A 25,576-nucleotide genomic window follows, 5' to 3' on the forward strand; every position below is an offset into this window, starting at 1 on the left:
TCCCTTATTGGTAACATTCCCCCAGCAGAAGGCTGCATTTGTTACCATTGCTGCACCTGCATCCAAACATCACAATCACACCAAGTCTGCAGTTTGCATTAGGAATCGTTCTTGGTGTTGTACTGTCTTTGAGTTTGGACAAATATATAATGACATGTATCTACCATTAGAATATCATAGGATATTTTTACTGCCCAGAAAATCCTCTGTTCTCTGCTTAGTCATTCCCATCCCCCCCCGTAATATCTTTTTAAAAGCTCTCCAACACATTTAGCTGAGTGCCTTGCATGGGAAAGTAACAGTAAAAAACAACAGCAGTAACACCTTTAGCAACAAAAGTCACTTAAATGTTGCTAACTATGTGTTAGTCTCTCTTCTAGGGTTTTGTCCCTGTTACTTCATTTAATCCAAACAACAACTCTGTGAATCGGGCACTAACATTATCCCCTTTCAAGTGATGAAAAGACTCAGGCACAAGTTAAGTGGAATAACTTGCTCAAACTCACCTAGCTCCTAGTGCAGAGTCCACAGCTGGACAGCAGGTAGTCAGTAAACACTCACTGAAGAGATAATAAATTAATATTAGGTAGCTGTTTAAAGAAAAACTTAAACACAGAAGTCTTGGAAATTCTACATCTGATACTAATGCATTTTCCTTTGGTGTTGGGACTGCATCATTTGTGGAGACTGTAACAAACTACCTCTGCATTAAAGGATTTTATTTATGTCTGGTGGGGAGCTCCTCAGTAGTGTCTCTGCCCTAAGACACGAAAGATCAACACATTTTACCCCTAGCAGTTCTTTGGTTTTGTTGTCCTGTTTTTCAGATCAGATTGTCGTCAAAGGATGGATGCTTCATTGCCATGCTGTACTTCTTGTGTTTTACATGGAAACTTCCCCACTGCTCTGAATATAAACCAGTGTTACCGGCAGCACATAACAACTGACTTTACAAATTAATGGAACGCACCAAACTGGAAGTCATTTGGAAACCTGGACCCTGTTGGCCTTCTTAGTCTTTTACCTTCAGGCCCTAAGATAATCATAGCCTGTTGGAGTTAGAAGGGGCTTTGGATCATGTGATCCAACCATCTCCTTTTCCAGACAGCAGGCTCCAGTTCAAAGCAGCTCTGACCCACCTGAGGCCACACTATAAATTAAGGGAGGACAGAAATGAGGACAATCCCGTTTAGAGATGAGATGGTCATGCATGAAACAACCGGAGACATGTTTTGAGGACAGCATGAGCTGTTACCATGAAAAAAATTAGCCATTCTCTGTATTCAACTACTCGATGGGGGCTGGGGAGGACAACACAGGGCACAGGGTACTATGTACCAGGCAGACTGATGGGATCCACACCAGTGACAGAAGCTAGATTTTGTGGGATCGCAGAGGAATAAGCGGTGCACTCTGGCTGTTGTGTTCAGGGAAGCTGCCGTTTATTCATCTGATCTGTCATTTTTATCTAGCATATGCTCTGAGCATTACTCTGTATGCTGGAGAATTGGTGAACATGCTTTGTCCTCATGGGATTTATATCCTTATTGAGATACACTGGTCTTCATTTATTTCTGTATCATTAACAATGAAAATACAGAGACTTGGCAGGGAGTGCGGTTTGGCATCTGCTCGAAATGGAATGGTTTTTAATAGCTTTGAAGTCAATACATTGTTTTCAAAGCACTTTATTCCCCTTCTTTCATTCTTCCTACCCCTCCCCCCAGCTCTTTCTTACTGGACATACTGAGCTGTACTCGGCTCGTAGATAATTCACAAAATATCAATGTTGATATCATTTCCATTCTGTTTACTAAATCAGTGCATGGTGAAACCATTTTTTTCTGTACCTTAATAGGAGAATCAGAATGCTCTACAATGCTGTATAATGGCTTAGAAAGTTGGAATCAGAATGTGTAGGGGGATTTTTTTCAAGGAGGCTGTAGACTCTCACATTCATTACATTTCTTAATTCTAATGGGAAGGAAGGAGGAAAGAAAAAGGAGACTTTTAGTTATTTGCTTTCTTAATGTGGTTTCTTTGACAGAATAACGCTTCTATATAAGCTCAAAACAAGCCCAGAGGAGGGGTGAAATTAGAAAACAGATATTTAGGATTTTAGGTCAATACCATATGTATCACGTGAGGCTGCACACATTTTAAAAATTTACTGAGATTTTTAAAGGATTTTCCTAAGTCCATTAACTGTTTTATTATATTGTCCGTTTTCCAAAAATTAAGAATAAAGCAACATTTCCTGTCAGTGAGGAGACTGAACAGAGTGGACGCACTTGAGGCTATGCCTAACTCCTTAAGACATTTAATTTTAAGCTTAAATCCTAATAAGCAACATCTGAGGATTTTTTTTAACCTCCCTCCATGTTTGCTGGGATGGCCATGGCCAGTTTGCCCACCGATCTGTTCCCAGCCTCTCTCTTGCTTGGCAGAGGTGTCAGCATTCTCAGGCTGATTTTCCCAGGTGATGTTGGCTTCCAGCTGTGCCTGGCAAATGGAGGTTGGGTGGGTAGTTAGAGGGCAGTGGGAAGGAAAAGCCAGGGTCCCCCCACCTGCTCTCTCCCCTTTCCCACCGTGATCCACCCCTGCTGGCTGCTCTGTCCCCACAGGGGTCCGCTTTGTGCCTGGCAGGCTCACTGTTGCTTTAGCTGCTGCTGGGTGGCTGGCATCCCTGGGCTCTGATAACATCACTTCCCTCTGCTCACATGCAGGAGTGGGAGGGGCTGTTTCTGTGCTAACGTCTGCGTTACTTCCTCTTCCCCGGTTTGACTGCTGCAACCTTCCAAGTGCCACTGTAACCAATGTTATTAAATCAATTCTGTTTCAAATATTTGGAGTGGTGTCTGTCTTCCTGAATGGTCTTGCCAGTAGTATGATGATGACTTTCAGAGTTTTCTTTATTCTAGCAAAGAAGCAGAATCCCTTTCTTTGGGGCGTACCAACTGGAATGGGGTGAAGAGTTTTCCTCCAAATTCATGTCTACCTGGAATCTCAGTATGTGACCGCACTTGGAAATAGGATCTTTGCAGGTGTTAGTAATTACTGAGGTCATACTGAAATAGAGGGAGGTCCCCAGTCCAGTGACTGGTGTCCTTCTAAGAAGGCTGTGTTACTACGGAGGATGGGTTGAAGCTGAGTTTGGATTTAAGTTACACAGTCTGTCTCTGGCTCATCTTTGTTTCAAGGGTATGGCTCTCCCAGACATCTGGTTTACAGCCTGGTGAGTCCTCTTTTTCTTTGGAATGAAATACTGTTGTGACTCTAGTTCTGTGCTTCAGAGCCAAATCTCCAGGCTCACACCCTGTATATTTTCAAAATTTGACGAATACTGAAAGAAAAACTTCACAGTGTGCTTAAAGCAACTTTTTGTTTCTCTAAGCATTGAGAAACTGAGAATTTCTGTCTGCTTTTAGGAGGTTTTGACCTGTCTTCTTTTACCTTTACAGCCCCAGAAAACAGGAAGTAACCTGTTGACTAGATGAACTGTTGTTTTGGTTCTCTCAAGTTCCCTATTTGCTACCCTGTTTCTTCTAAGGGTAGTCAAAGCTTTTTCACTTTACATTTTCCCCTTAAAGGCTCTGTGCTAAGGCAGACTTCAAGTCTGGACAAATTAGATCTTGAGTCTACAACAGAAATTTGAAGGCTTTTCTTTACCTCAGTCCACATCATTCGCCATTCAAAAGAATGTGTACAGACCTTTTACACTGAGGAGGTAGAGGACTGTGTGGATGGTGATAAAAGAAACGGTGTTATTTTTTTTCCCCTTGAATTTGTTTTCAAATCCCCTTTTGTGGTAGTTCACACATTTCCATTGTGCAGATGATGTTGGCAGGGATGACAGATTTTTAACACTGAAATGGTGTGAAATTATTTCTGATAAAACCTGGAAAACAAATCTTTCCAGCACAGCCACTTGCCGAGTGTGAAGGTTTCAAGTCCTTGAAGCTGTACCTTCTTGATACCTCCTTGTACTTTAATACATTGCATTGGAACCGTCTACTTAGGGTTCTCAGTCCAGAGAAAAAATAAAACTTCCTCAAGGACAATAACCATTCCTTTTCACCTTTTATCCCCAGTACCTAAACACAGCTGTCATGTCGTCAGCACTCAAGAGATGTACAGAGATTTACCTTGATGAGAAAGAAGCAAAAGTTGTTGTTTTGGGATCCGTTAGCTAAAGATTTTTAACAGTTTAGGTCCTGTGGCTCTTCCGTATGAAGAGCAAAATATAAAAAGAAGAGAGTTTAAAAATTTATTCACCTCCCCAAGCCCGCATCATCTCTCCAAAGCCACATCTCCCCAAGTCCATGTCATCTCCACAAGTCACCATCATCTTCCCGAGCAGGCGTCATCTTTCTGAGCCCACAGCTCACCAAGCCCACATCATCTCCAAAAGCCCACGTCTCCCCAAGCTCACATCATGTCCCCAAGCCCACATAATGTCCACGAGGCCATGTCATCTCCCTGAGACCGTGTCACCTCCCCTGGCCAGAGACATCTCTCTGAGCCCACAACTCCCCGAGTCCACATCATCTCCCCTAGCCCGGTCATGTACCTGAGCCTACATGTCCCCAAGCCAACATCATATCCCAAGCCCGCATCATCTATCCAAGCCCACATCTCCCGAAGGCCACAGCATCTCCCCAAGCCTGCATCATCTCCCTGAGCCCATGTGTCATGGGTGTTTTGTCTGTGTGTGTGAATGTCCTCTGAGATCACAGGACTCCTCAGGAAAGTGTGAATTTCCTCACTCGAGTATATTTAGAAAAAACACTCTTTTCAAAGGGTGCTGTACTGGATTACCTCCAAAGGTCTCTTTATGTACTCTGATTATGAAATTTAAAATGATATGTAGTCATTAATAATTGCTCATGATAATTGAATAATCCCCTCCTGCCCACCACTGTAGGTGTGGGCACAGAAGTGCCCCTGAGAGAGTCAGCTTTAAAACACTTGCCAGGTCCTGTCCACTCAAGAACAGCTCCCAGGAGTATCAGCCACTCAGGAGGAGCTGGTGCACCCCTGCAGTTTTGATCCCGGCAGGGTCAGAAACCATAATTACCCAGCTGAGGGAGGAAGGAAGGAGCTAGGCAGGAAGAAGAGGCCTGCCCTGCCTTCCAACCCTCCTGCAAGCGGTCAGCCAGCAGCGTGGTCTCGCTGAGTCACTGACGTGGTGCTTTTGTACATGGTTAAAAAGTCCTCAAATGTTGTACCATGCTCCTAAATAAATCTTGGATTGATTAAAGATTTAATTGGTGGAAATAAAAGCAAAAAATAAAATAAAAGTGAAGAAAGCGTGTAACATAAGTCTGAGACACAGAGCAGGGGCAGCAGACATGCAGAAACAAATTTTCATTTCATCTTCAGAGCGTGTGTTGGTTTCTCATGTTTGTACTTAATGATGCATATTGCCACAGTCTCTGAAACCGTGAAAACAGCTTCCTGCTGTTTCCATCTGCTAAAGTCCCTGGAGATTGGCTGGGGCCCAGAGGGATGAGGAAAGGAATAAAGTGAGCGATAGGAGATGGAGAGGTTTTTGGTTGGGAGCTCTCTGGGGAACGAGGCCTTCAGCATCCTGTAGTTCCACCCTACTCTAACCACAGTCATATACAAACACGACTTTCTCAGGGGCAAGCCTCACTTCTGGAAATGTCCCGAAACACTCAGCCACCTAGCACTGACATCTGAAAGGAATCTAAAATGGCCCACAAGCCATTGCAGAGATTTGAAATGGCTTAGGCTCCCACGTGCACACGGGGCACACTGGGCCTCCGGGCCTCCGTGCCCACGTGCAGGGTCACTGGCTCTGGAGGGACAGTTGAGGGGCAGTTGAGGGTCAGGTCTGTTGCTAGGCTACGAGTGTTCCGGACCAAACATTCCAAGCCTCTGAGCTTCGCAGCCAAGGTGTGGCAGCGCGATCTCTGTGGCTTTTCCATAGCGCTAGCGCTGACATTGGGAGGTGGCAAGAGGCCAAGCGGGAAGGGCGTGGTGTCGGAAGGCGAAAGGCAGGATCATGAAGAAAGTGATTAAGTTCACGAGCTGGGTGGGCCTCAGGAATCTTGAGAGACCTGAGCCTTCGTACATCATCGATAAGCGTGAGCTACCAAAGCTCCACAGAGCTGCATGTTCAGGCTATGATGAAACATTGCGGAAGTTGCTGTCACGTAAGAAAAATGCCGTAGACAGCAGAGACAAGAATGGCAGGTAACAGTGGCGGGACGAGGGGGCGGACCTGGGAGGAGCTGCCAACTATGGTTGTAAGACATGAATTTTAAATTGCCTTCCCATGTCAGAGATGTTGAAGTGTGAGAAAATGAACATGTTAGAATCATTGAAGTACAGGGTTGTCTCTCATCCTTGCAGCAGCAAAGTAGATATACTCTCATTTTACTTAATTGAAATGTTGTCTTTGTGAAATAGTAACGGTAACAATTATAATATTACCTAACAATGATTGAGCTGTTATGTTGGGCAAGAAACTGCCAGACACTCTGCATAGCTTTTCATTTAAGCTTCACAGTGGCGTCCTGTAAGATAACTACCACTTCATGCCCATCTTGTTGATGAGGACACGGAGGCACAGACAGGCTAAGTGAGAGCTAATGAGTGACAGTGTTAACGTAGGAGTCAGACCCAAGTTGAGCTGAATCTCAACGGCATGCCCTTTCTATTCAAACAGGTTGTTCTTCCATTAAAGTGCTGAGTAATAAGAGCTAATAAATATTGTTCTCTCTCCATAGGAAGAACTAAGATAAGAAGACTAAATGTTAGTTTTAAAGGGGTAGGAATAGCATGCTGTTGAATGTTTCCAATTACATGAATAATTGTATCTTTGAAGTAGTGTGCTCTATTCCCTAAAAAGTTCTCTCATGTTCACAGGACTCCGCTACACTTGGCCTGCATCAGCGGCTGTCCAGGAGTGGTGGCTCTCCTTATCCAGTTCAACTGTGATCTGAATGCTCGTGACAAGGAAAGGACGACAGCTCTCATCAGGGTATGTAGCTGCCAACAGTGTCCACGTGAGATGGATTCGATTTAATTACTTAGAATAAAAATTAACTTATCTGTTTTAAACATAACAAACTGATGGAACTTGGGGAATGTTAACTTGGAATGCCTGGCACTTACAGTCTGTTTCTTGGCATGATACCAACAGGCTGTACAATCCCTGAACAGGGGATGTGCCGGTATCCTGCTGGAACACGGTGCTAACCCAAATCTTGAGGACGGCGGTCAAAACACTGCTCTCCATTATGCCATCTTGGAAGAGAGTGTGTCAATTGCAACACAGCTGCTCCGCCATCATGCAAATATCGAGGCGATAAACAAGGTATAGCTCAACTAACTTTATTTACAAGATATTTGAAATACAGGGTCTTTTCTAGCTACAAGTGTTTTATTTATAGTAATATGTATACTGAATGCAATACATCAGGCCCTGTTATCATGGAAACAACTCCAAAGCCAAGGCCAGGGGCTAGAGGTAGTGCCCACAGAAAGGGCAGATCTCTGTCTCCCAGCCACACTTCTACCCCAGAAGGAAAAATCTTCCCCTTAGGAAGTGTCTGGGAGTGGGTTGCAGGCTCAGCGCCTACAGAAGATGAAGGCTTGCGGTGAGTGGAGTGATGTGAAGGCCTGGCTGCCTTCAGGGGCAGGTGTGCCACAGGGGATGGGTGGGAGGAGGAAGGAACACAGTACCCAGTAGGGGGAGCTGGGTGACTGCACCTGGGCAGGGGAGGCAGCAAGCCACAGGCCCTGAGCACCCCAGGATCCCAGGTCCTAGAATTTGGGCAAGTGAGTTCAGGTCATGTTTGACATCCGGCAGGGTCATTCGCTTGTGCTGGTGGCCACATGGCCCTCCATGTACACCGTGGGGTCTTCCATGCTTATATATTTCATATTCTTTTCCTTTATGGTTTGCTACAGGATCTTGAGAATAGTTCCCTGTAGTATATACAGTAGGACCTTGTTGTTCATCTATTTTATATATAGTAGTTTGTATCTGCTAGTCCAAAACTTCTAATTTATTCCTCCCCCACCCCCTTCCCCCTTTGGTAACCATCAGTTTGTTTTCTATGTCTGTGAGTCAATTTCGGTTTTGTAAATAAGTTCATTTGTATCGTATTTTAGAGTCCACATATCAAGTGATACCCTATGGGATTTGCCTTCCACTTTCTGACTGACCTCACTCAGTATGAGAATCTCTAGGTCCTTCTATGTTGCTGCAAATGGCATTGTTTCATTCTTTTTTATGGATGAGTCATATTCAATTATATATAAATACACCATGCAAGATGGCAGTTTTAAACATCAAAACCCATGACATTAGTAACAAATTGGAATTGTTTTAATAATTTAGTTTTGGCCAGCTTCTGAACTAATTATCCATTTGATTAACAATCAGGCAGAATTAGATACAGGTAGATTGTAGTTTTAGTAGGCAATGGAAAAATTCTTGAAGGGGGTATTTTAAGCTTTTTAAAATGTATTTATTTTACAATATCTTATGTTTTTAATTGAGGTATAGTCGATGTACTATATTATATGTTACAGGTATACAGTTTAGTGATTCACAAATTTTTAAAGTTTATGTTCCACTTATAGTTATTATAAACTATTGGCTCTATTCCCCATGATGTACAATACATCCTTGTAGCTTATTTTATACCTGATTGTTTATGCCTCTTAATCCTTAATCTTAATTATACATTTCATTAACAATCAGGGAGAATTTGACACAGATAAATTGTAGTTTTAGTAGCATTGGAAATATTCTTAAACTGGGTATTATGAGTCTTAATCACAATTTTTATTACATGTTGGGGCCCAGTGTTTTTGTGTGTAAGACATATGATACTAAAGAAAGGCAAGGTTTTTCATACAAATACTTGATTTATACCGAACTGTTGGAAACACAACAAACATAAAAACACAAGTGGGCTATAGACTAAACATGGCCCTGGATATGTTCAGTTTGTCCCCACACATTGAGTCAACATTGAAAATTTAGCAGACTCGTGCAGAAATCTGCATTTCAGAACTTCTCCTGAAGAATCAAATCTGGTCCCCCTTGAGCCGAGGCTCTTAGCAGACTGCCCTGCAGAGGGGGTCCCTTCTCAGTGGGACATGTGTTCTCCGGTTTGCTGTCCTCACCTGGGACCTTCACTTACTCAGGTCACCTACATTGCTTCTGTAAGCATTTGAATTTACAATTCCTGTTGTATAATATATTTTGATAAATATTTCAAGATTTTAAAGACACTCTATATTAATTTATAGTCTATTTCATATTTTATAATAATCCCTTAAGAGTGGGATGGGATTTTTCAAATTAGAATTTATAAGTTGGTTTAAGGAAACCTTTTTCTTTACATGCAAATAATCATATTCCCATTGGAATGTCTGCAAGCTTTACGGGATTAGTCATAGCTATAATTGGATAGGCTATGCATGTTGCAGACAATATGGTATCTTTCTACTCAGCATGGCTCCTTAAAAATGTTTGACTCAGTAGCTAAATGGTTCTCTCTGGAGCAGTGTTTAGAGGGTCAGAAGTAGTCGTTGAGCAGTAAGGTAACTACAGAATGCCTGATAGACACTGCGATAGAAGCAAAGGTTCTTGGAACCAGCGAATGTCTTAAGTGAGTTTCAGAGAATGACTTTACAGGTAAACTTTCGAAGAGATCAAGGAGGAGCCTTTTAAAGGGAAGGAGCATAGAGGGGCAAAGAGGAAGGGGCTGCTTGATATTTACTTTATAGTATATGTTTAAGTTCAGAGACTTAAGTTTTTAAATTCAGTTTTGAAAATTATATGTAATTTTGTACATTATCAACTGTTTTTGCTGTTTTACAGAGTAATTTGACACCATTTTTACTCGCTGTCAAGGAGAACAAAAAGGAAATGGTCAGATTTTTGATAGAGAACGGGGCAAATGTACATGCAGTCGACAACGTGCAAAGGTACAGTAGTTGGTTCTCTCTGTTTTTTTTTAAACCTTAATGTTGTTCTAGAGTAATAACAGCCAATCAGAAAGATTAACTTAAGAAGAAGAGGATTAACTTAGAATCAACACATCATCAGTTAGGTAGAAGAGCAAATATTCTCCGTGGGTGTCACGAAGAACAGTATGCAGCAGGATTCATCTTCCTTTGTAATAGTGACTGATGTCATTTGCAACCTGATTTTCTTGGTCATGTGATCTTACAACAGTTCAGGGATTTCATTTTACTTTTATTAGTACGGACTTTAATTTTGCTTATGAGACAGTGTAGAATTTCTTCATTCTTTTATAATTTTTTAACCACTTCCTGGCATATATTTTTGTCTTAAAAGATACATATTAAATAAAAAGGAGTTTGTTTTGTCTTTTGGATGACTCTGCTTTAAATTACTTTCTTTGAAGGATACTGATGTTATTAGGTTATCACTAAGTGAGTATCACTCAGTGAGTAACTATTACCAGATACTGTGGGTTCATCAGTTTTTATCCTTTTTCATTTCTAGTACGTTTTAAAGTTCTTATTTTTAATTGATAATGGTAGGAGGAAGAAAAATAGCTCTAATTATTGAATAAACATTCCCTTTAAAGAAGACAAGTCATTGGTGGGTGATAAAGAGGAAAGAGCCGGGGTTTAGAGTCAGACGAGTTTGAATTCCCAGCTCTCCTATTGGGCAGGTGTGTTGCCTGGGTAGACATGACTTATCAACAAATATGTATCCTGACACGTAAAGGAGGGTCGTCGTACATCCTTCCAGGGCGGCTGTGCCTGAGAAAGACCATACGTAGACTATTCAGGTTAGTGCCGGGCACGTGCTTCTCAGCGTGTTAACTGCAGCCGTGACTAGTTTTACTGCCATTTTTATTCATATTACTGTTTTCAGCCTGCAGACAGCTTCTCCTTACGTGACCTCTAGCTGATTTTAAAGTATTATATTTCAGACTAGGGAAGAAATGGGGAATCCTTTCTTTAAATCTTTACCTACTTCAGACAAGTGACCTCAGCATCCTTTCCTGTCCATCAGAGGACTTTAAATTAGCAACTTCTACTGTGTGCTACCCAAGTAGGACAGGAGGCTTCTTTTTTATCCCTCCATTTTGGCCTTGGAGGTAATTTGCAGAGATGAGCACTTGAGCATGTAAATGGTCAGTTCTCCAGGGGTGGGCAGGATATTAACTTGGTAAAATAGATCAAGTTAACTGTTTAAGTGAAGCTAACTAAGTTCCTAAGGGTGAAGTTCTCTCTTTTTTCTTTTAGATCAGCACTCATCCTTGCTGTATTTCATGACTCCCCGGACATAGTCAAGTTACTTCTTCAGGAAGGTGTTAGTCCCTATTCTCAAGATTCACGCGGATGGTCTGCTGAACAATATGCTTATTCTAATGGGTTTGAACAGTAAGTGTTTACATTAAAATGCCAAGTATCTCTTAACTGAGGTTGGAAATGACCTAACTGTTACTTGTTATGTGACAGGTGAGAGTTCGTAGTTGGGAGCAGGCACTTTGGGGATGGCAGTGAGACACTCCACATCATCAGCTGGAAACCAGCAAAAGGCCAGACTAGTGAGATGGAGCAGTGGGCACAGGGTTCTTTATCTCAGGCTTTGTAAGACCTTTATCCTTAGGGATCCTATTGTTCTCCATTTCATTCCAGTGTAACCCCTGTGCATGGAGGTACAAATAATGTCACATATCTGATTTTTCTAACTAATTCTTTAGGTCTTGAAATGTTTAGTTGAGCAGAAAATCCTGTATGTTCCTTTGGGGACTTTCTTCTATAATCTTCCTTTTGAATTTTCCAAGAGCCTGAGGGATTCCCTAAGATCACAGTGACAGTCCTCTCCCACAAGGCATTGGGGCAGGGCGAGGGCATTCTAATCATTCTCTTGTTTCCCTTGATTCTGTTGCTGCAGTGTTGGTACTAAAACTGGTTTTAACAGGATCTCCTTGGCAGCTGAGTCTGGGGTCTGGACGTTGCTCTCTAAAGACCTTTACTAAAATTTTAAAAGAAGAAAAGGAAAAAGAAACTGGTCCTGCAGTCGGGTCATGATTGACCTCTGCTCCCGGGACGCCTGTGCTGATCCAGTTTCCGTGGTCTTCATGGTGATCGACACGTAAACCAGCGTGACAGCTTGTTTAGTTCTCATACATATGCTTGTATGAGGTCATATATTTATAAATAAATTTAGCTACAAATTATATAGTAGCTGAGGTGCCCTGAAGTATAAACCACGAAGAACAGCTAATCAGCATAATTTGTAACGTTGTCCTGAAAACTGCCACATTTAAATATTACACCTGTGAAAAAAACACACAGTGGGTTTTATTTGGGATTCTCAAATAGTTCCAGCATTAAAGTTCAAGAACAAATTTTTCCATTCTTCCACGCTTTCTCTGAGCATCTGGGGGGGGTACATTATCTCATTAAATCTTCATAATACCCTTATGAGTATTAATAACCAACTGCCTAAGAAGACAGTAAGATCCCAGTTGTATAAAGGAAGACTTTGGGCTGAAGAGAAGCAGCTTTTCCAGCAACAAATAGCTGTTGGTTATAGAGCTGGGACTTCTGAGTTTGAGACACTTTCCATATGTCAGGCTCACTCTAGATAACTTACTGAGCTGTACTACCCTCAGTTCCTGACTACTTCACTTTAATTTTTTTCTTCTTTAATTACACATGCTAAATTTAAATGTTTGTAGATTGTACAAATTTGACGTATATGGGACAATTGAAGTTTTGATATCTCTGATATTATCTGAAATAATCTAAGAATTTAATACATTTGGTAATTATATTTCATATTAGTATTCAAGTAGTAATATTTATTTATCACATTATTTTATATATAGCATTTACCAGCTGATTGTCGACTACAGAGAAGGAAAGATACCAAATACTCCCTCTCAAAATAGCGATCTGGGACAGATTTCAGGTAATAAGTTACTCTTGTTGGTCCTACCATAGATAAGGAAGTAAGACTGAGGAACTTTTGATAATGAAAGAGCAGTAAAAAAAAAAAGCCAGTGTGTAAATTTCATGTATGTTTTTATTTTTTAATTAAGTTTCTCTTAATGGTCTAGTATTCAGAATTATTTAAGAAGTTAATTGTAGGTAATTTAAAATCTGAGACAATACTGTCTGAAAAGAAATTCATTTATTTAATCATAGCCCCTGAAATCCCATATTATATCTTTGTGTAAATAAGGAAAACGTTTTTTAACTTTGTTGTACATTTCCTCTAACTTTATAACAAATTGGCCTTGGTATACAACTGGATCTTTAGTTTTTAAAGCGAATGGATTACATTGGGTGAATGAACGCTAGTTATTGCATAGTGATTAATCTCACTAAAAATGTTACTGTCTTTAAAACGGAACTCGGCAGTGCCTTCCTGGTGCTATAAACAAATGGCCAACAATTAGAACTGCACAACTGGGCCAGTGTGCAGCATACTAATAAGAGATTGTTTTTTAAAATACCTAGTGATAGCGCAGAAGTCAGAAAAGCAGTGCCTTGTTGAGAAGCACTGGTTACTTTTTGCATCATTATACCAACAAGGTCTCACTCGGTTGCCAATTTCATTCCTCATAAGTGCAGACAGAATGCGATATGTTGACTTCATGAGAGTGAGATGTTTTCTTCTTTTTGGGGGGGATACTTGTCTTGAAACTCTAATTTTCTTAGGAAAAGATTCTTTGTTGCCATTAGTTAAAGGGTTGTCATAATAAATACTCAAATAGCACAACTCAGGACTCAGCAAATTGCAATAAAAACACAGAAATACTTCACATAAAAAAACAAAAAACAAAAGACGACTGTTCTGCCTAGATGTGACCCCTAACGTGCTGTTCAGTCTGAACTGTATGAGGGCACCTTAAACTTAGTAGACCTCGATCAAGGATAGAACATCTGTTGTAGGAAATACAAAGATGGAATAGACAGAGTTTTGGCCTTCAAGGTGCTCATAACACAATAGAGTTGTCCCTGGTTAGTGTCTGTATGTTTTTTTAAAACAGGATTGTCAAAGAAAACATTCTTATCTGTGAATTCACCCACTTGACAGATGACTATCAAGTGTTTTAGGTACTAAGCACCACTCTGACGTTCCAGAATGCAAACAGGTCAAAAGCACAGTTCCTGGCCTCCAGGAGCTCATTACAGTCATCACCATGTTTATGATTGACTTGACTTTATTCTGTGCTCTTGTGTCCCAGAGCCCACTAGGACTTTGTAACTGTCTTTATGTATTTTTTATTGATATTTAATATGTCCCAGATTCTTTAAGTGCATGGTGAGGAAGGGAGTGTTTTAAAAGTGGGTAGGATGTCAGGTAAGCATGCAGAGCGAGTAGAAGTTTGCCAGGGAAGGAGGCAGAAGGACAGTGTTTGGTGGGCAGAACATCTTTCAAGATTACATTTGGTAGAAAGGACAGCAATGCAAACACTAAGATGTGCCGGTGAACTTTGCAGGATCTATGAGTTTCATTTTGTTGGTGCAAAAAGGATGCTGTAGGAATGGTTGGGAACGAGGTGACTACCTAGCTCAGGCACGCTTCTGAAAGCCTTTCTAGTACTATAGGAAGGAGGAGGTCTGCTGTAGACCTTAAGAAATTTGTCAGAATGCTTTTAGCTGCAAATAATAATAGGAGACCTAAGTAACAGTGGCTACAGCAACAGGAACCAGGGTTGTTTAGAAGGTTCAGTGATGTCATCAGGATTCCAGATGCTGTCCCTCCTTCAGCAGTGAGGCTGCTGGCGTGTGATGTCGCCTTTCCTGGTCTGCTGATTGGCAGCAGCTCCAAGCGTCATCTTCTCACATGACAGTATCCGCAGGCGAGGAGGGCTGCTTCTCTCTGCATGTTTTCTGTTAATGAGGAAGAAAATAGAGAGGCTGCCGGTAGGCTTCCCCTAGCATCTCACTGGCTGTGTTACATCACATGCTCATTCCTAAACGCCACTGGGGAAGGAGATGTATTTACTGTGATGACCGCAGAATAATCATTTCTCTTTTTGCAGCTGAGAATGTACCTTCTTCGCATACTGGGGCAGAAAATACCCAAGAAAAGTTGCAGTTGTCCAGCAAGGACAACGAAGAAGACATGGTTGCCGAGCTGGGAGCCAGCAATGGCAGCTGCACGGATTCACTGAAGAGTGTTGAGAAGAGTAAGAAGATTTGATTTGAGTCTTAGGGTTTCCTGGTTATGACACAAAGCAGGGATGCACAAGCTTTTTCTATAAAGGGCCAGAGAGTCAATATTTTAGGCCATGTGGTGTCTGTCACATCTTCTCATGTCTGTCATTGCAGTGTGAAAACAGCCCTAGGCCATATGTGAGTGAATAGGGATGACTGTGCCCAGATAACACGAGGCTGACAAAGCCAAATGGCAGGGTGGGTTTGTCCCATGGGTATCATCCAGAAACACCATGCTATGTAAGTTTGACATTGTCAGTTTATGATACTGATTCTACTAGTGATTATCATTTTTTTGACAGTCTCATAAAGTTTGGTTGGGATTTTGGTCCTTGTAAGCAGCAGTTCACTATAAGATAGCAAATTTTGTGAAAAATCTTTTTTTTTTTTTTGATAAATGTAAAGGAGGGGAAGTGGTTTTTATTCATTAATTACCCACCAGGAGTATACTCAATATTCACTCAAGTGTGTAGTCTCCAGACGTGGTCCCAAAGAAATGCTTTTTAACAAAACATTGGTCTTATACTATTAGTATTCTGTATTTTTCTATTGCTGATACAAAATCTATTTTACTTTTCTCTTTAATAGAGACTTTAAGGGTTAAGTTTCCATTGAGGATTGAAGATCTCTCTGTAAGCAGGTAGGATTTTGTGGATTTTTAAAAAATATATGTTGACTAAGGGAACACAGAGAAAAGAAACAAGGTTTGTTGAGTGTCCTACTCTGGGTTAGACACTGTGTTGTGTACTTCACATTTGTTACCTCATATAGTCACCGCAACAGCTTTGCAGAGTAGCTGTGCTGTTGTAGCTTACTTCTAGGTAACTAGGCAACTGTAGTTCAAGGAGGTTGACTAGTTGACCCATGATTCCTTGGTTAACAAGTAGTTGACCTGTGACTTGACCATCAGGCAGCCTGGCTCCCAAATCTGCTTTCTTATCCCTCAGCATAGACTTTTGTTTGTTTAAAGAAATGAACTCACTCATTTTTGATGTGTATTTTTGCTCCAAAGTGTTTCATCCATATATTGTATTGATGATTCATGGCATTCAGCAGATGATGACGCAGATCTTGCTCCGAAGGTAAAGTGCTCTCTTGTGAAATTAATTTTTCTGCTCTGAATTTAGTTTTGTGTAGTATTTACTCTTAAAATTTAGCAGTGGTCTGCCTATCATTGTTCTATGTTTGTGTTGGAAAGTTGGTCAGAGTAAACCATTTTATAAAAATACGACTGCTTGATGTTTTCTTTTCTTACTTTGGTAAATACTGAAGATGAGGCTGAAGCAAATTGGACCAGAAAATATATAGTGACAGGAAAACTGTGCTGTGAAAAATTTTCCCACGATAGAGGAAGTGTGAAGCTTGGCCAAAGATAGGGGTTCTTTGACTTTTAAACCACACTGATGGCACTTGTATAATACTCGTGCCTCAGGGACATCTTCAGTGCACACAGCTACTCTCTGCGATAATCATGGGCTGTTCTTGGGGCCTTTAAGTTCCAAAACTACGTAGCATGTGTCTTTTTTTTCCCCCCGCCTTGGACACTTTTTATTTTCATAGCATATGGTTTTTAGGAAAGAGGTTTTTTTTTGTTGTTGTTTGTTTGTTTTTAACCTCATTTCTACCTTTGGTTCTGCATTAAGACTAAAATAATAGTTGAAATTATAGAAATTTAGACATTAAAATTCTGTTTCTCAAAACCCATATTATAAAGAGATTCCTCTGTGTTTTCTAAATTATCCCATTAAGAGTTCATTCAAAACTCTTCATCTAATTGAAGAATACATGTTTTCCCTAAAATAACAATCAGCTCTCTAGGAAGACTCTTAATAACAACCATATGATGAAACCTACTTCAGAATTCTTTTGTATTATAGTTTTAAAAAGTATGTCCAGTCCTCGTGTCCCATTCTAAAATTTCAAGTTTCAGACATTTTGTAGTATAGTTATTTACATATTCATTTTATAGCCCCTGCTTCAGTATACTCCACTAGAGAGTAGGAAACCTAATTGTGCATTTCCTGGAGCACCTAGAATAAGGTCTTAAATATAAGAAACATTTTAGTATCTTTTGAATGTGAATGCATGAGGAGACATCGAATTCTGTATCATGTTGCAGATAATATAACATGCACACTCTATCATAATGAAATCTATCAGATGGTACAGGTAATATAATATGTGTACTATGTCATAATGAAATCCATTTGATTTCCAAAAATATGACTTAAATTTGTATTCCCTCTGTTTAGGTTGTAAAAGTTCAGTTGTTGTGAGAGGAAATATGTCATAAATGCCGAGGAAATAGATAAGAAGTGTATGATAAATAGGAAAAGGTTACAGTCTGTTTTTCAGTATCCACCAATTGTGAGCTTAGAATTTGAGATGAAAACTCTTTAACTTTCTTTTTAGCCCCATCTCATGTTCTATTCAATATATCTTTTCAAGCTTTGTATTCTCCTAAGAATCCTGATTACCAGTTATCTCTCTGGAAAGTTGATGTGTTAGGAACTTTGAAAAATCTATTTGTCTCTCTCCCTAATAACAATTTACAGCATTCAGGTAGTGAGAGATGACCTTGTTCAACTGAATGCCTAACAGTGACAAAATTTAAACATTTATTATAGTAGTATTGACAAACAAAGAGTTGTAGAGAAATTCACGTCAGTATTACTGGGGATACACTATGAACAAAGTCCTCTGTTTTATATATATGTTTTATATACAATATATTTTGATATTTTTAAAAAATTTGCTGAAGAACAATATATATACTTGCATATATAATTTATATAATTTTATATAATAAAAAGGTAAAACAGAGGCTTTCATTGATAGTATGTACCTAACAATACTCATACATCACTGATCTATTATATATATAAATACTGAAATATATATATATCCCCACATGCCTTGTTATAATTACATTTCCCTTTTTTTCTTGCCTTATGTTTGTTCTTGTCTAGTCATGTCTCATGTTGCCTTTTCTTCCTCCTCCCCCAATTTTTTTTAATGATTTGCCCCAAACCTAATATTTCTTTGCAGAAAACACTTCTTCAGTGTCTGTTCTTTCAGTCCATCTCACTCTGCCTCTGTGACTGTATTTAGTTACAGCTTTCTGTTTACTATGTGTGTGGCTCTCACTCATGAGTCATTGCCCTTCAGAATTACTTTTGTTTTTAATTCCTCTTTCCTAGAAGTAGCTGAATTTAAACAATCATTTGTCTTTAGATTTTGGCAAATGGAATACAAGTAGCCTATACTGTTTGCTGTTCTAACTCATCCAAATAAGATACTGCTAAAAAGTAAACTCTCATATTTCCCCCATGAGAGATCATTCACACATATATAAATCATGCAAGCACATTTCAAAATAGAACAATTACTTTAAATTTCTTAATGTTAGTTTTTTCAATAGGACTCTAAACTGTCAGGGATAAGTTTTTGTTCTAGATCATTTTGGTCAAGAAAGTCATCTAATGGATCCCACAGTGTTTGTATAGTAATCAATGAGGGGTAAGGAAAGTAACATTTTGGGACTCCTCAGATCATCTCTCATAATCCTCACCCCATGAGAAGATGTAGGTTGGTAAAGGTCAGAACCAGGATTTGAATCCATATCTGAATGACTCCAAAGCCAGTGCTCTTTGTGTTAGATCCTCTAGGAATGGGGAATGTTATAATTATTTTATTCAATTTCATATTTCTTGTTCTTAAAGCTGTTATTTTCTTCTCTAGAAAGTCTGGCATCCAAGGTCCACAAAGCCGATTCAGGCCTGGCAAGATCCCACGATAAACAGTGAGTTACTTGAAGAGTGTCCTTCTTGTGTTTTCACTGACTAGAAATTATAGATAATCTCATCTACCGTACCTTGTTTTCACTACAGCAGAGGCAAAAGATGGTGTTTTGAAACCAGGAACTAGCGCCTCCTTTGAGGACAATAATTCTGATCATAAAAATGAAGATGTGGTTACAACCTTTCCCGAACCATCAACCGAAGTTCCAGGCTTTTCTCATCCTGCCTTCCCAGCACCGGAACCTCTCCCATCTTCAGCAGTCTTTGGTGTTACAGAGGTAAGCCGTTTTATTTTTAACTTGTGCCTCCTGTGCTTTTTCCCATACTGTCCCCCTGATTCTCATGGGGATGAAAAGGATCCTACACAGAAATGGAAGTCCTCAAGATCACAATAGAAAACAGAGTGATAACAAGAGAGGCACATGTGCAGGACTGAGATTTGTAAAGTTTGGTGGCAATAAACAGTTCTCAAGTGTGCCATTAAGAAAGGAAAGAACAAGAAAGCAACTGAAAAGAACAGCTGAATGAATATGAAGATGGGCAGGAGTACAAAGGGGAAGGATTCATTTAATAAGGATGAGATTAATATAAAGATAAATGAGTGTCAAAATGAGAGAGATTATTATACACGCACAGCAGAAATAGTGGGGTTAAGTGAGAGCGGGAGCTCTATAGTACAAATTATGATGGGAATAATATCAAATTCAAATTAAGGGAAGGAAAAGTCAGGTCATGGAAAATGCTCAGGCTCTTCTGAAGGACATAGAGCTGATTTTATGAACAATGGAAAGAAAATTTGATCCTCACCTTTTTTCTTTTTGGCTATACTTGTCTGTGTTCATTCATTTTCATGTGTCTCTACCTCTCCTAGAATATAGAGCAGAATCTGTCTTTTATACATATTGCCAGCTTCTCCCAGGATAATGCCTATGATCTCATGGATACAGTAAATATATGTTGTCTTCCTGACTGATTGACTGAATGACCAAGTGCAGGAATATGATGTTTTCTGAAGTTGGGTTTTTGTTACATTTTGTTTTGTTTTTCTAGGAAGAAGCAGCAAAGCCAAAAACTGGGGGAAAAGAGAACGGCACTCGGACTATTAACAGTGTCCTAAAGGAGCAAGCAGATCATAACAAATTGGTTTCTATTGATGGAGCACATAAAAATGACAAAGGTGGTAAGTTAGTGCACATCTGTGGACTTCCTTCTCTGCTTAAAAGCTAGTATGGTTGGAGGGGGGAGGGTATAGCTCAATTCCTGGTACCTCAATTAAAAAAAAATAATGTAAAAAATCTGAAGTGTGTAGATCCAAATATGATACAATTTTCTTTTCAAGTGTCTTTCTTTTGCCACCTTTCTTCATAAATATCCCAACTATGACCAAGTTTTCTTCCAGAAAATGCTTCAACCCTCTGAAATTCTTTTCTGCCACTTTATTTTATTGACATAGTCATGAATGAATATAGGCTTATAAATGTATTTCAACTTCCCAGTGGTACGTGTTCTCATTAATGTATCTGTGACTACATTTTGTAGGCAAAACCTCAGCATTAGGATTAGAAGAAAAGGAAGCTGTAGAACCATCCTGGGACTCTGAGGTACTGTCTTCTATTATTATTATTTTCTAATATAAGCATTGCGTGATGTTAAAACATAAATGGAGGGATGTTTTGACTTCACTTTCTCACCTTTGCATTTGCCCAGCAAAATTGTTCCCTCATATATTTAACCTGCACTTAGTAAAATCATTCCATGCTACATGTCATACCACTGCAGAGTGAACTTCAGTTAATTTTCCAGACTCGCCTAATGAAACGGGTGTATGTAGTGCAAAAACCAAGGCTTAGAAGTCACAGGGAATCGGTTTGGTCTCTGAAGTTACATTTTCTAAAAACTAATGAATTATTCTTGGTCAGCCTGTGACCAGATGTTTGTTTCTTTGTTATAAATGGATGTGTAAAACTCCTAGTGAGATTCAGAGAGAAACAAGTTGCATTTTAAAAAAAAAAAGTGTTTTTCTTTGTTTGTTTAACCACTTTGACCTTGAAAAGACAGTGCCTGTGACTTGAAAGTGTTATTATGTTTGGATTGTCAGGTAGATCTGCAACGAACATTTCAGGAGAAGAAAAAGCATGGGGAATAGTAATAAATACATGGTGTTAAAATGCCAGCAGTTTGGTTTAGTGATGTTTTACTGAGAACAGCCCAGTTTGGGCAGGGAAAGTAGCGTGCACTGAGTACTTTTATGGCGACCGAAATGAAGGAAGCTAAGTGCAGGGTAGTGGTGACCTATTCCAAGGTGATAGCTGTGGAAAGAGGTCAGAAGAGCCCAAGCCCTTGGATCTCGGTAGCTCCTGCCTAGTGGCACAGCACTGTACTTGAAGTCAGCAGACGTGGTAGCATCCTGGTTCTGACCCACTGTGGGATCTTGGGAAAACTTGTCTGACTTGTTTGAATGTCAGTGACCTCGTTCAAAAATATGATATTGACACCTAAACTTCAGGTTATGTGTCATGAACAAAAATGTGGTAACAAATGTGAAAACACATTGTCAGCTGTAAAGGATGCTATAGAAATGTAAGACAGAATGATGACAGTAGCCACTAGTGACCTACTAAAATCTTGAGGACGCTTTTTTAAAATCTGAAGGATGATAAGATGGGAAAGTTAGAGCGGGCACGGGATTTCTCATTTGGGGTATGTTGAGTGTCGGTGGGCTGTTATCAGACATTTCCGATAGGTATATAGTGCTTTGGTACTTGGTGACCTCTGGGTATTTTAGATGTTTTGACCTTAAATAACTTCCTGTTCCTGAACACCAGCTATGCATCGGGCCGTTAGACACTGAATGTAGCAGTTGAGGGGTGAGGCTGTAGTGGCAGGAAAAGAAGAACAAGTAAACAGGAACCGTATTTCAGGGACAGTAACTCCTTCTATGAGGAACGTGGAGAGAGTTAGGTTAGACAACCGTGGGGGAGTTTGTAGTTAGGACTGGGGTGGAGTAAGGGTGGAATTTAGGTAGTCAGACAAGAGCTGAGTGTGACCAAAGCTGCCAGGTGACGGACAGGAAGGAGCCAGCACACGAAGGTCCAGGGGAGGGATGTTCCAGACAGAGAGATCAGCGGGTCCCGTCTGCTCATCACGGTGCTCCAGCATCTTGGAGTGGCCAGGAAGCAGCAAGTGGGTAAGCGTCCTTAGCATCACCTTTATCATTGGTGTGTGTAGAAAAGACAACGTGCATGATAAGGGCCTGGCATGTGCAGATGGTCAATAAACAGTGTTCTTATTCTTCCCATATTAAAGTAAAGCTTATGGTACTTTTTGAAGAGCTGCATAACTACATTTAAAATTTTTCTGCTGTTAATTTAAGCATAAATGTTTTTCTTTCTACTTTGCTACCTTATTCAACTCTTTTTCCTATCAATGAAAGTTTTATCAAATAATAGTTAGATTCTGCTAAGCCTTTGTTTACTGAAGTGTAGCAGTTTCCACAGTGTTCTGTTAATACTCAACATGACAGAATCCAAGGCTTCTTTTCATGCCAAGTGTGTTATTTTAATACTAAAGTCAATATCTGCCCTAAGAAACATTTTAAATTTATAGCACGTATACTTATTAAAGGATATATTTAAATATGTATATTTTTAATTTTATTTTTTAGTGAAGTGTAGTCAGTTCATAATGTTAGTTTCAAGTGTACAGCAAAGCAATTCAGTTATACATATAAAAATATTTATTTTTTAAAAACGTCCTCTTCTTTTGTTGAGGAATGCAAAATGGAATTAGGTGTTTTGAAGTTAATTCTTTGTTGAAATCTGCACGTCAGTATTTTGTCTGTGAAAATATTTGCTCTGGCTTTCCATGCTCAGTTCACAGAGTCAAAAGCCAACTGAAGATAAAAGATAGACTTCATCTAGAGAGTGTATATGAAATTTTCTATTTAAATGTTTGGGTTTCTAGGATATGCTTGTCTTGTATTTTAATCTAATTGCTTTTAAAGTAGGAAATTAAAAAATAATAATAATAAGGTTGGAAACAAATATTTTCTTAGAAAGGGATTAGGAAATCTTTATGCAATTCATTATTAATATTAATTTTAACAGAGTACCACCAAGGTTCAACTACCGAACTATGTTGATCAGTTATCTGGAGCTGCAGGTCAAGGAGAAAAAAAAACATTAAATGGACAAATAGAAAGTAAGCACTGTATTTTATAAAAAAGTCATTTGACAGAATGTTGATTTAAAACATGAATTAGGATATATTCTCTCAGCCAAAGAAAATCACCTGTTGAACATATAGTGAGAAAAAAGAGGAGAAAAAGAGGTAAATTTTATATCTTATCAGGTGTCAGCAACGATTAAAGTAGAATGCTGTTTGAGGAGCTCAGTTGTTAGTTTTCTTTCAAGATGCTCTGTGATCTGAGGACAGCCAGGAAATCAGGAGGAGGGAAGGAGGGAGTGAAGAATGAGAGAGGCAGGGAGGAGGGGAGAAAATGAATTAAAGGGAGGGGGGTCCTTGGCAGGAGGTGGTAATGTAGAATAGTTCTTTAGAAGAAGGAAGAGAAGAGTGTTTGAGATGAGATGGGTATGAAATGAGCTTCTTCCAGCACCAAAGCTTGTCCGGGAAGCACAGCAGAAAGTTCCACTCCCCCAGCCACCTGATCATTAGGAAGGCGGTGAGGACTGCGGTACCTGATCACGCAGAGCTGGGGGTACCTGCCGTGGATGAGCATAGGCATGTGTGGTCAGCTGTAAATGTCTGGACCTTCGTGTCATGCAGCGTGTTGCTGCCATATAGGATGGTGTCTCAGAGGCCAACAGAAGAGTGGGAAAGAGGAAGAGAGCACGGTGCATTCCGGGGAGGTCAGGGGAGCTGGAGCCTGGTAAAGAGTCCGTTGGAAAGTCTGCAACTTCTGATGCAGCTTTTGGGGAAGTGTTACAGGGAGGCGCGTGAGGCTGGATTTCAGAAGGCTCAATTAAGTCCAAGTGCTGTAGAAGCAGACTCGGTATAGACCAGAGTTTCTCAAATTTTACTCAGTCACCTGGGGACCCAGTGAAAACTGCACATTCTGAGCAGTTTCTAACAATCTCAGGTGATGCCTTCATGGCTGGTCTTCAGACCACGCTCAGAGGGTAGACTTGTGTATAGAGGAAAAAAAGAAATTAATAAGCTTCTTTCCATAAATGTTAAAGTTGTTATTTTCAGTGAATACTACAAAGGTTTTGAAATATAAAAGACTTTTAATCTCTAATAATTCTGTGGCAATTAAATTTTATTTTTGATCATCAGATTTCAATATTGAAAACTCAGTATACATTCTTTCTTGCATGAGTGGATCAAGAAACTTCGATGGCTAGAGGATCCAAGAAATGTAGGCAAACCAATAGCTCATGTGGGTATGGAAAAAAATGCATATTTTTATGAACTATTATTCTACAAGTGTGTATCCAAGCTGATCAATTCATCACACTTTGATGATAAGTGAATTGCACTTTCAAATGAACTGCCATCACAACTGTGGACTTCCTAAATGATAGGACAAGTTGAAAAGCATGATAAATACTTGTAGTCTAATGGTGTCAGTCTCATGAACGCTGTGCTGTTGCATTTTACCATCAGCTTTCACATTTGTCTTCTTGGAGCCCTGATTTGTTCTTCTGATTAAAGATCGCTTTTCTCCTCCTCAGGCAGCATGTTCACATTGGTATATGTGCACGTTTCTATCTTATAAAGTCATTTGAAACATAATCGTACTTTTGAAATCTCAACTGCATGTTTTTTTAAACCTATATTCCTGTTCTTTATTCAGTATCTATAATGGATTCATATTTCTGTCTTGTTGCTGTCCTAACTGCCCCTCAAAAACAAAACACCAAAACCTAATGTACCCATTTCCAAAGCAAGCATGAGGATTGCGCTCAGTACTAACTCTGCATGAATGGATAGTTGGCTTTCATATTTACATGTAATTGATTATGTGTCCCTTTTGGCTTTTAGAGTCTACTGAAATGCATCCGAACTTGAAGGTAAAAACTTTTATACTTTTATCATGAATTTTTTTTTAATGAGGTTACTGGGAATTTAGCCTAGGGCCTCATGCACTGCTAAACAGGCACACTTCCACTGAGCTAGACACTCCCCCCTTGAATTATTGCTACAAATTTTATCAAATGTACATTATTAATCGGTTTGTTTCAAAAACCATTCAGCCTGCCGTTGGAGTGAAAGATTCTGTTCCTAATAAACCAGGAGGAATGAAGAATTTACAAACATTCAAATCAGGTAAATTTTGCAATAAAAATTTAACTCTGAAATGAAGTACAGTCTTCTTATTCCTAATTCCTTTCTTTTTTTCAAATATAATTGAAAGATGACATAAATAAGGCACATGTTATAATTGGCATCCATGATTGAATAAAATATATAAGCATAAGAAAAAGATTTTTTAAAATGTGAGTTTTGACTCAGATGTTTCTATTGATGTTCGGAGACACTGAAGTGCTCAGTTTGGTATCCCCATATTCCTTAGGGATTCTGAGAGATTGATTATTAGGTTCTAAGGT

At 39.6% G+C, this 25,576-nt stretch overlaps 3 protein-coding genes and 1 long non-coding RNA gene across 4 annotated transcripts in view; 3 read left to right on the forward strand and 1 right to left on the reverse strand.

The window, feature by feature from the left end:
- Nucleotides 1-2,304: 2,304 nt before the first annotated feature.
- On the reverse strand, nt 2,305-4,652 carry LOC135322114 (uncharacterized). Its single transcript, XR_010382422.1, has 2 exons — nt 2,589-4,652; nt 2,305-2,502 (listed from the first exon to the last, which is right to left on the reverse strand). It is a non-coding gene; the product is annotated as an uncharacterized LOC135322114 (long non-coding RNA).
- A 1,211-nt stretch (nt 4,653-5,863) lies between these two features.
- Nucleotides 5,864-12,943, forward strand: LOC135322105 (ankyrin repeat domain-containing protein 7-like). Its single transcript, XM_064489651.1, has 5 exons — nt 5,864-6,219; nt 6,895-7,009; nt 7,172-7,345; nt 9,869-9,975; nt 11,272-12,943. Exons 1-5 carry the CDS (start codon nt 6,029-6,031, stop codon nt 11,411-11,413), a joined length of 729 nt encoding a protein of 242 aa, XP_064345721.1. The 5' UTR covers nt 5,864-6,028; the 3' UTR covers nt 11,414-12,943.
- Nucleotides 12,944-14,757: 1,814 nt separating this feature from the next.
- Nucleotides 14,758-23,177, forward strand: LOC135322100 (ankyrin repeat domain-containing protein 26-like). The gene is made up of 9 exons (XM_064489645.1): nt 14,758-15,179; nt 15,796-15,847; nt 16,220-16,289; nt 18,949-19,009; nt 19,098-19,285; nt 20,058-20,187; nt 20,547-20,608; nt 21,106-22,194; nt 23,114-23,177. The coding sequence occupies exons 1-8, from the start codon at nt 14,954-14,956 to the stop codon at nt 21,151-21,153; spliced, it is 837 nt and encodes a 278-aa protein (XP_064345715.1). The 5' UTR covers nt 14,758-14,953; the 3' UTR covers nt 21,154-22,194; nt 23,114-23,177.
- A 1,179-nt stretch (nt 23,178-24,356) lies between these two features.
- LOC116150500 (ankyrin repeat domain-containing protein 26) overlaps nt 24,357-25,576 on the forward strand; it is a 31,516-nt gene continuing 30,296 nt past the window's right edge. The window contains exons 1-3 of the mRNA XM_064489579.1: nt 24,357-24,409; nt 25,011-25,039; nt 25,223-25,295. Coding sequence (XP_064345649.1) covers nt 25,022-25,039; nt 25,223-25,295 — 91 coding nt within the window. The 5' untranslated portion in view covers nt 24,357-24,409; nt 25,011-25,021. The remainder of the gene's footprint in view (nt 24,410-25,010; nt 25,040-25,222; nt 25,296-25,576) is intronic.

Source organism: Camelus dromedarius, chromosome 9 (assembly GCF_036321535.1).
Source record: "Camelus dromedarius isolate mCamDro1 chromosome 9, mCamDro1.pat, whole genome shotgun sequence".
NCBI classification, from domain to species: domain Eukaryota; kingdom Metazoa; phylum Chordata; class Mammalia; order Artiodactyla; family Camelidae; genus Camelus; species Camelus dromedarius.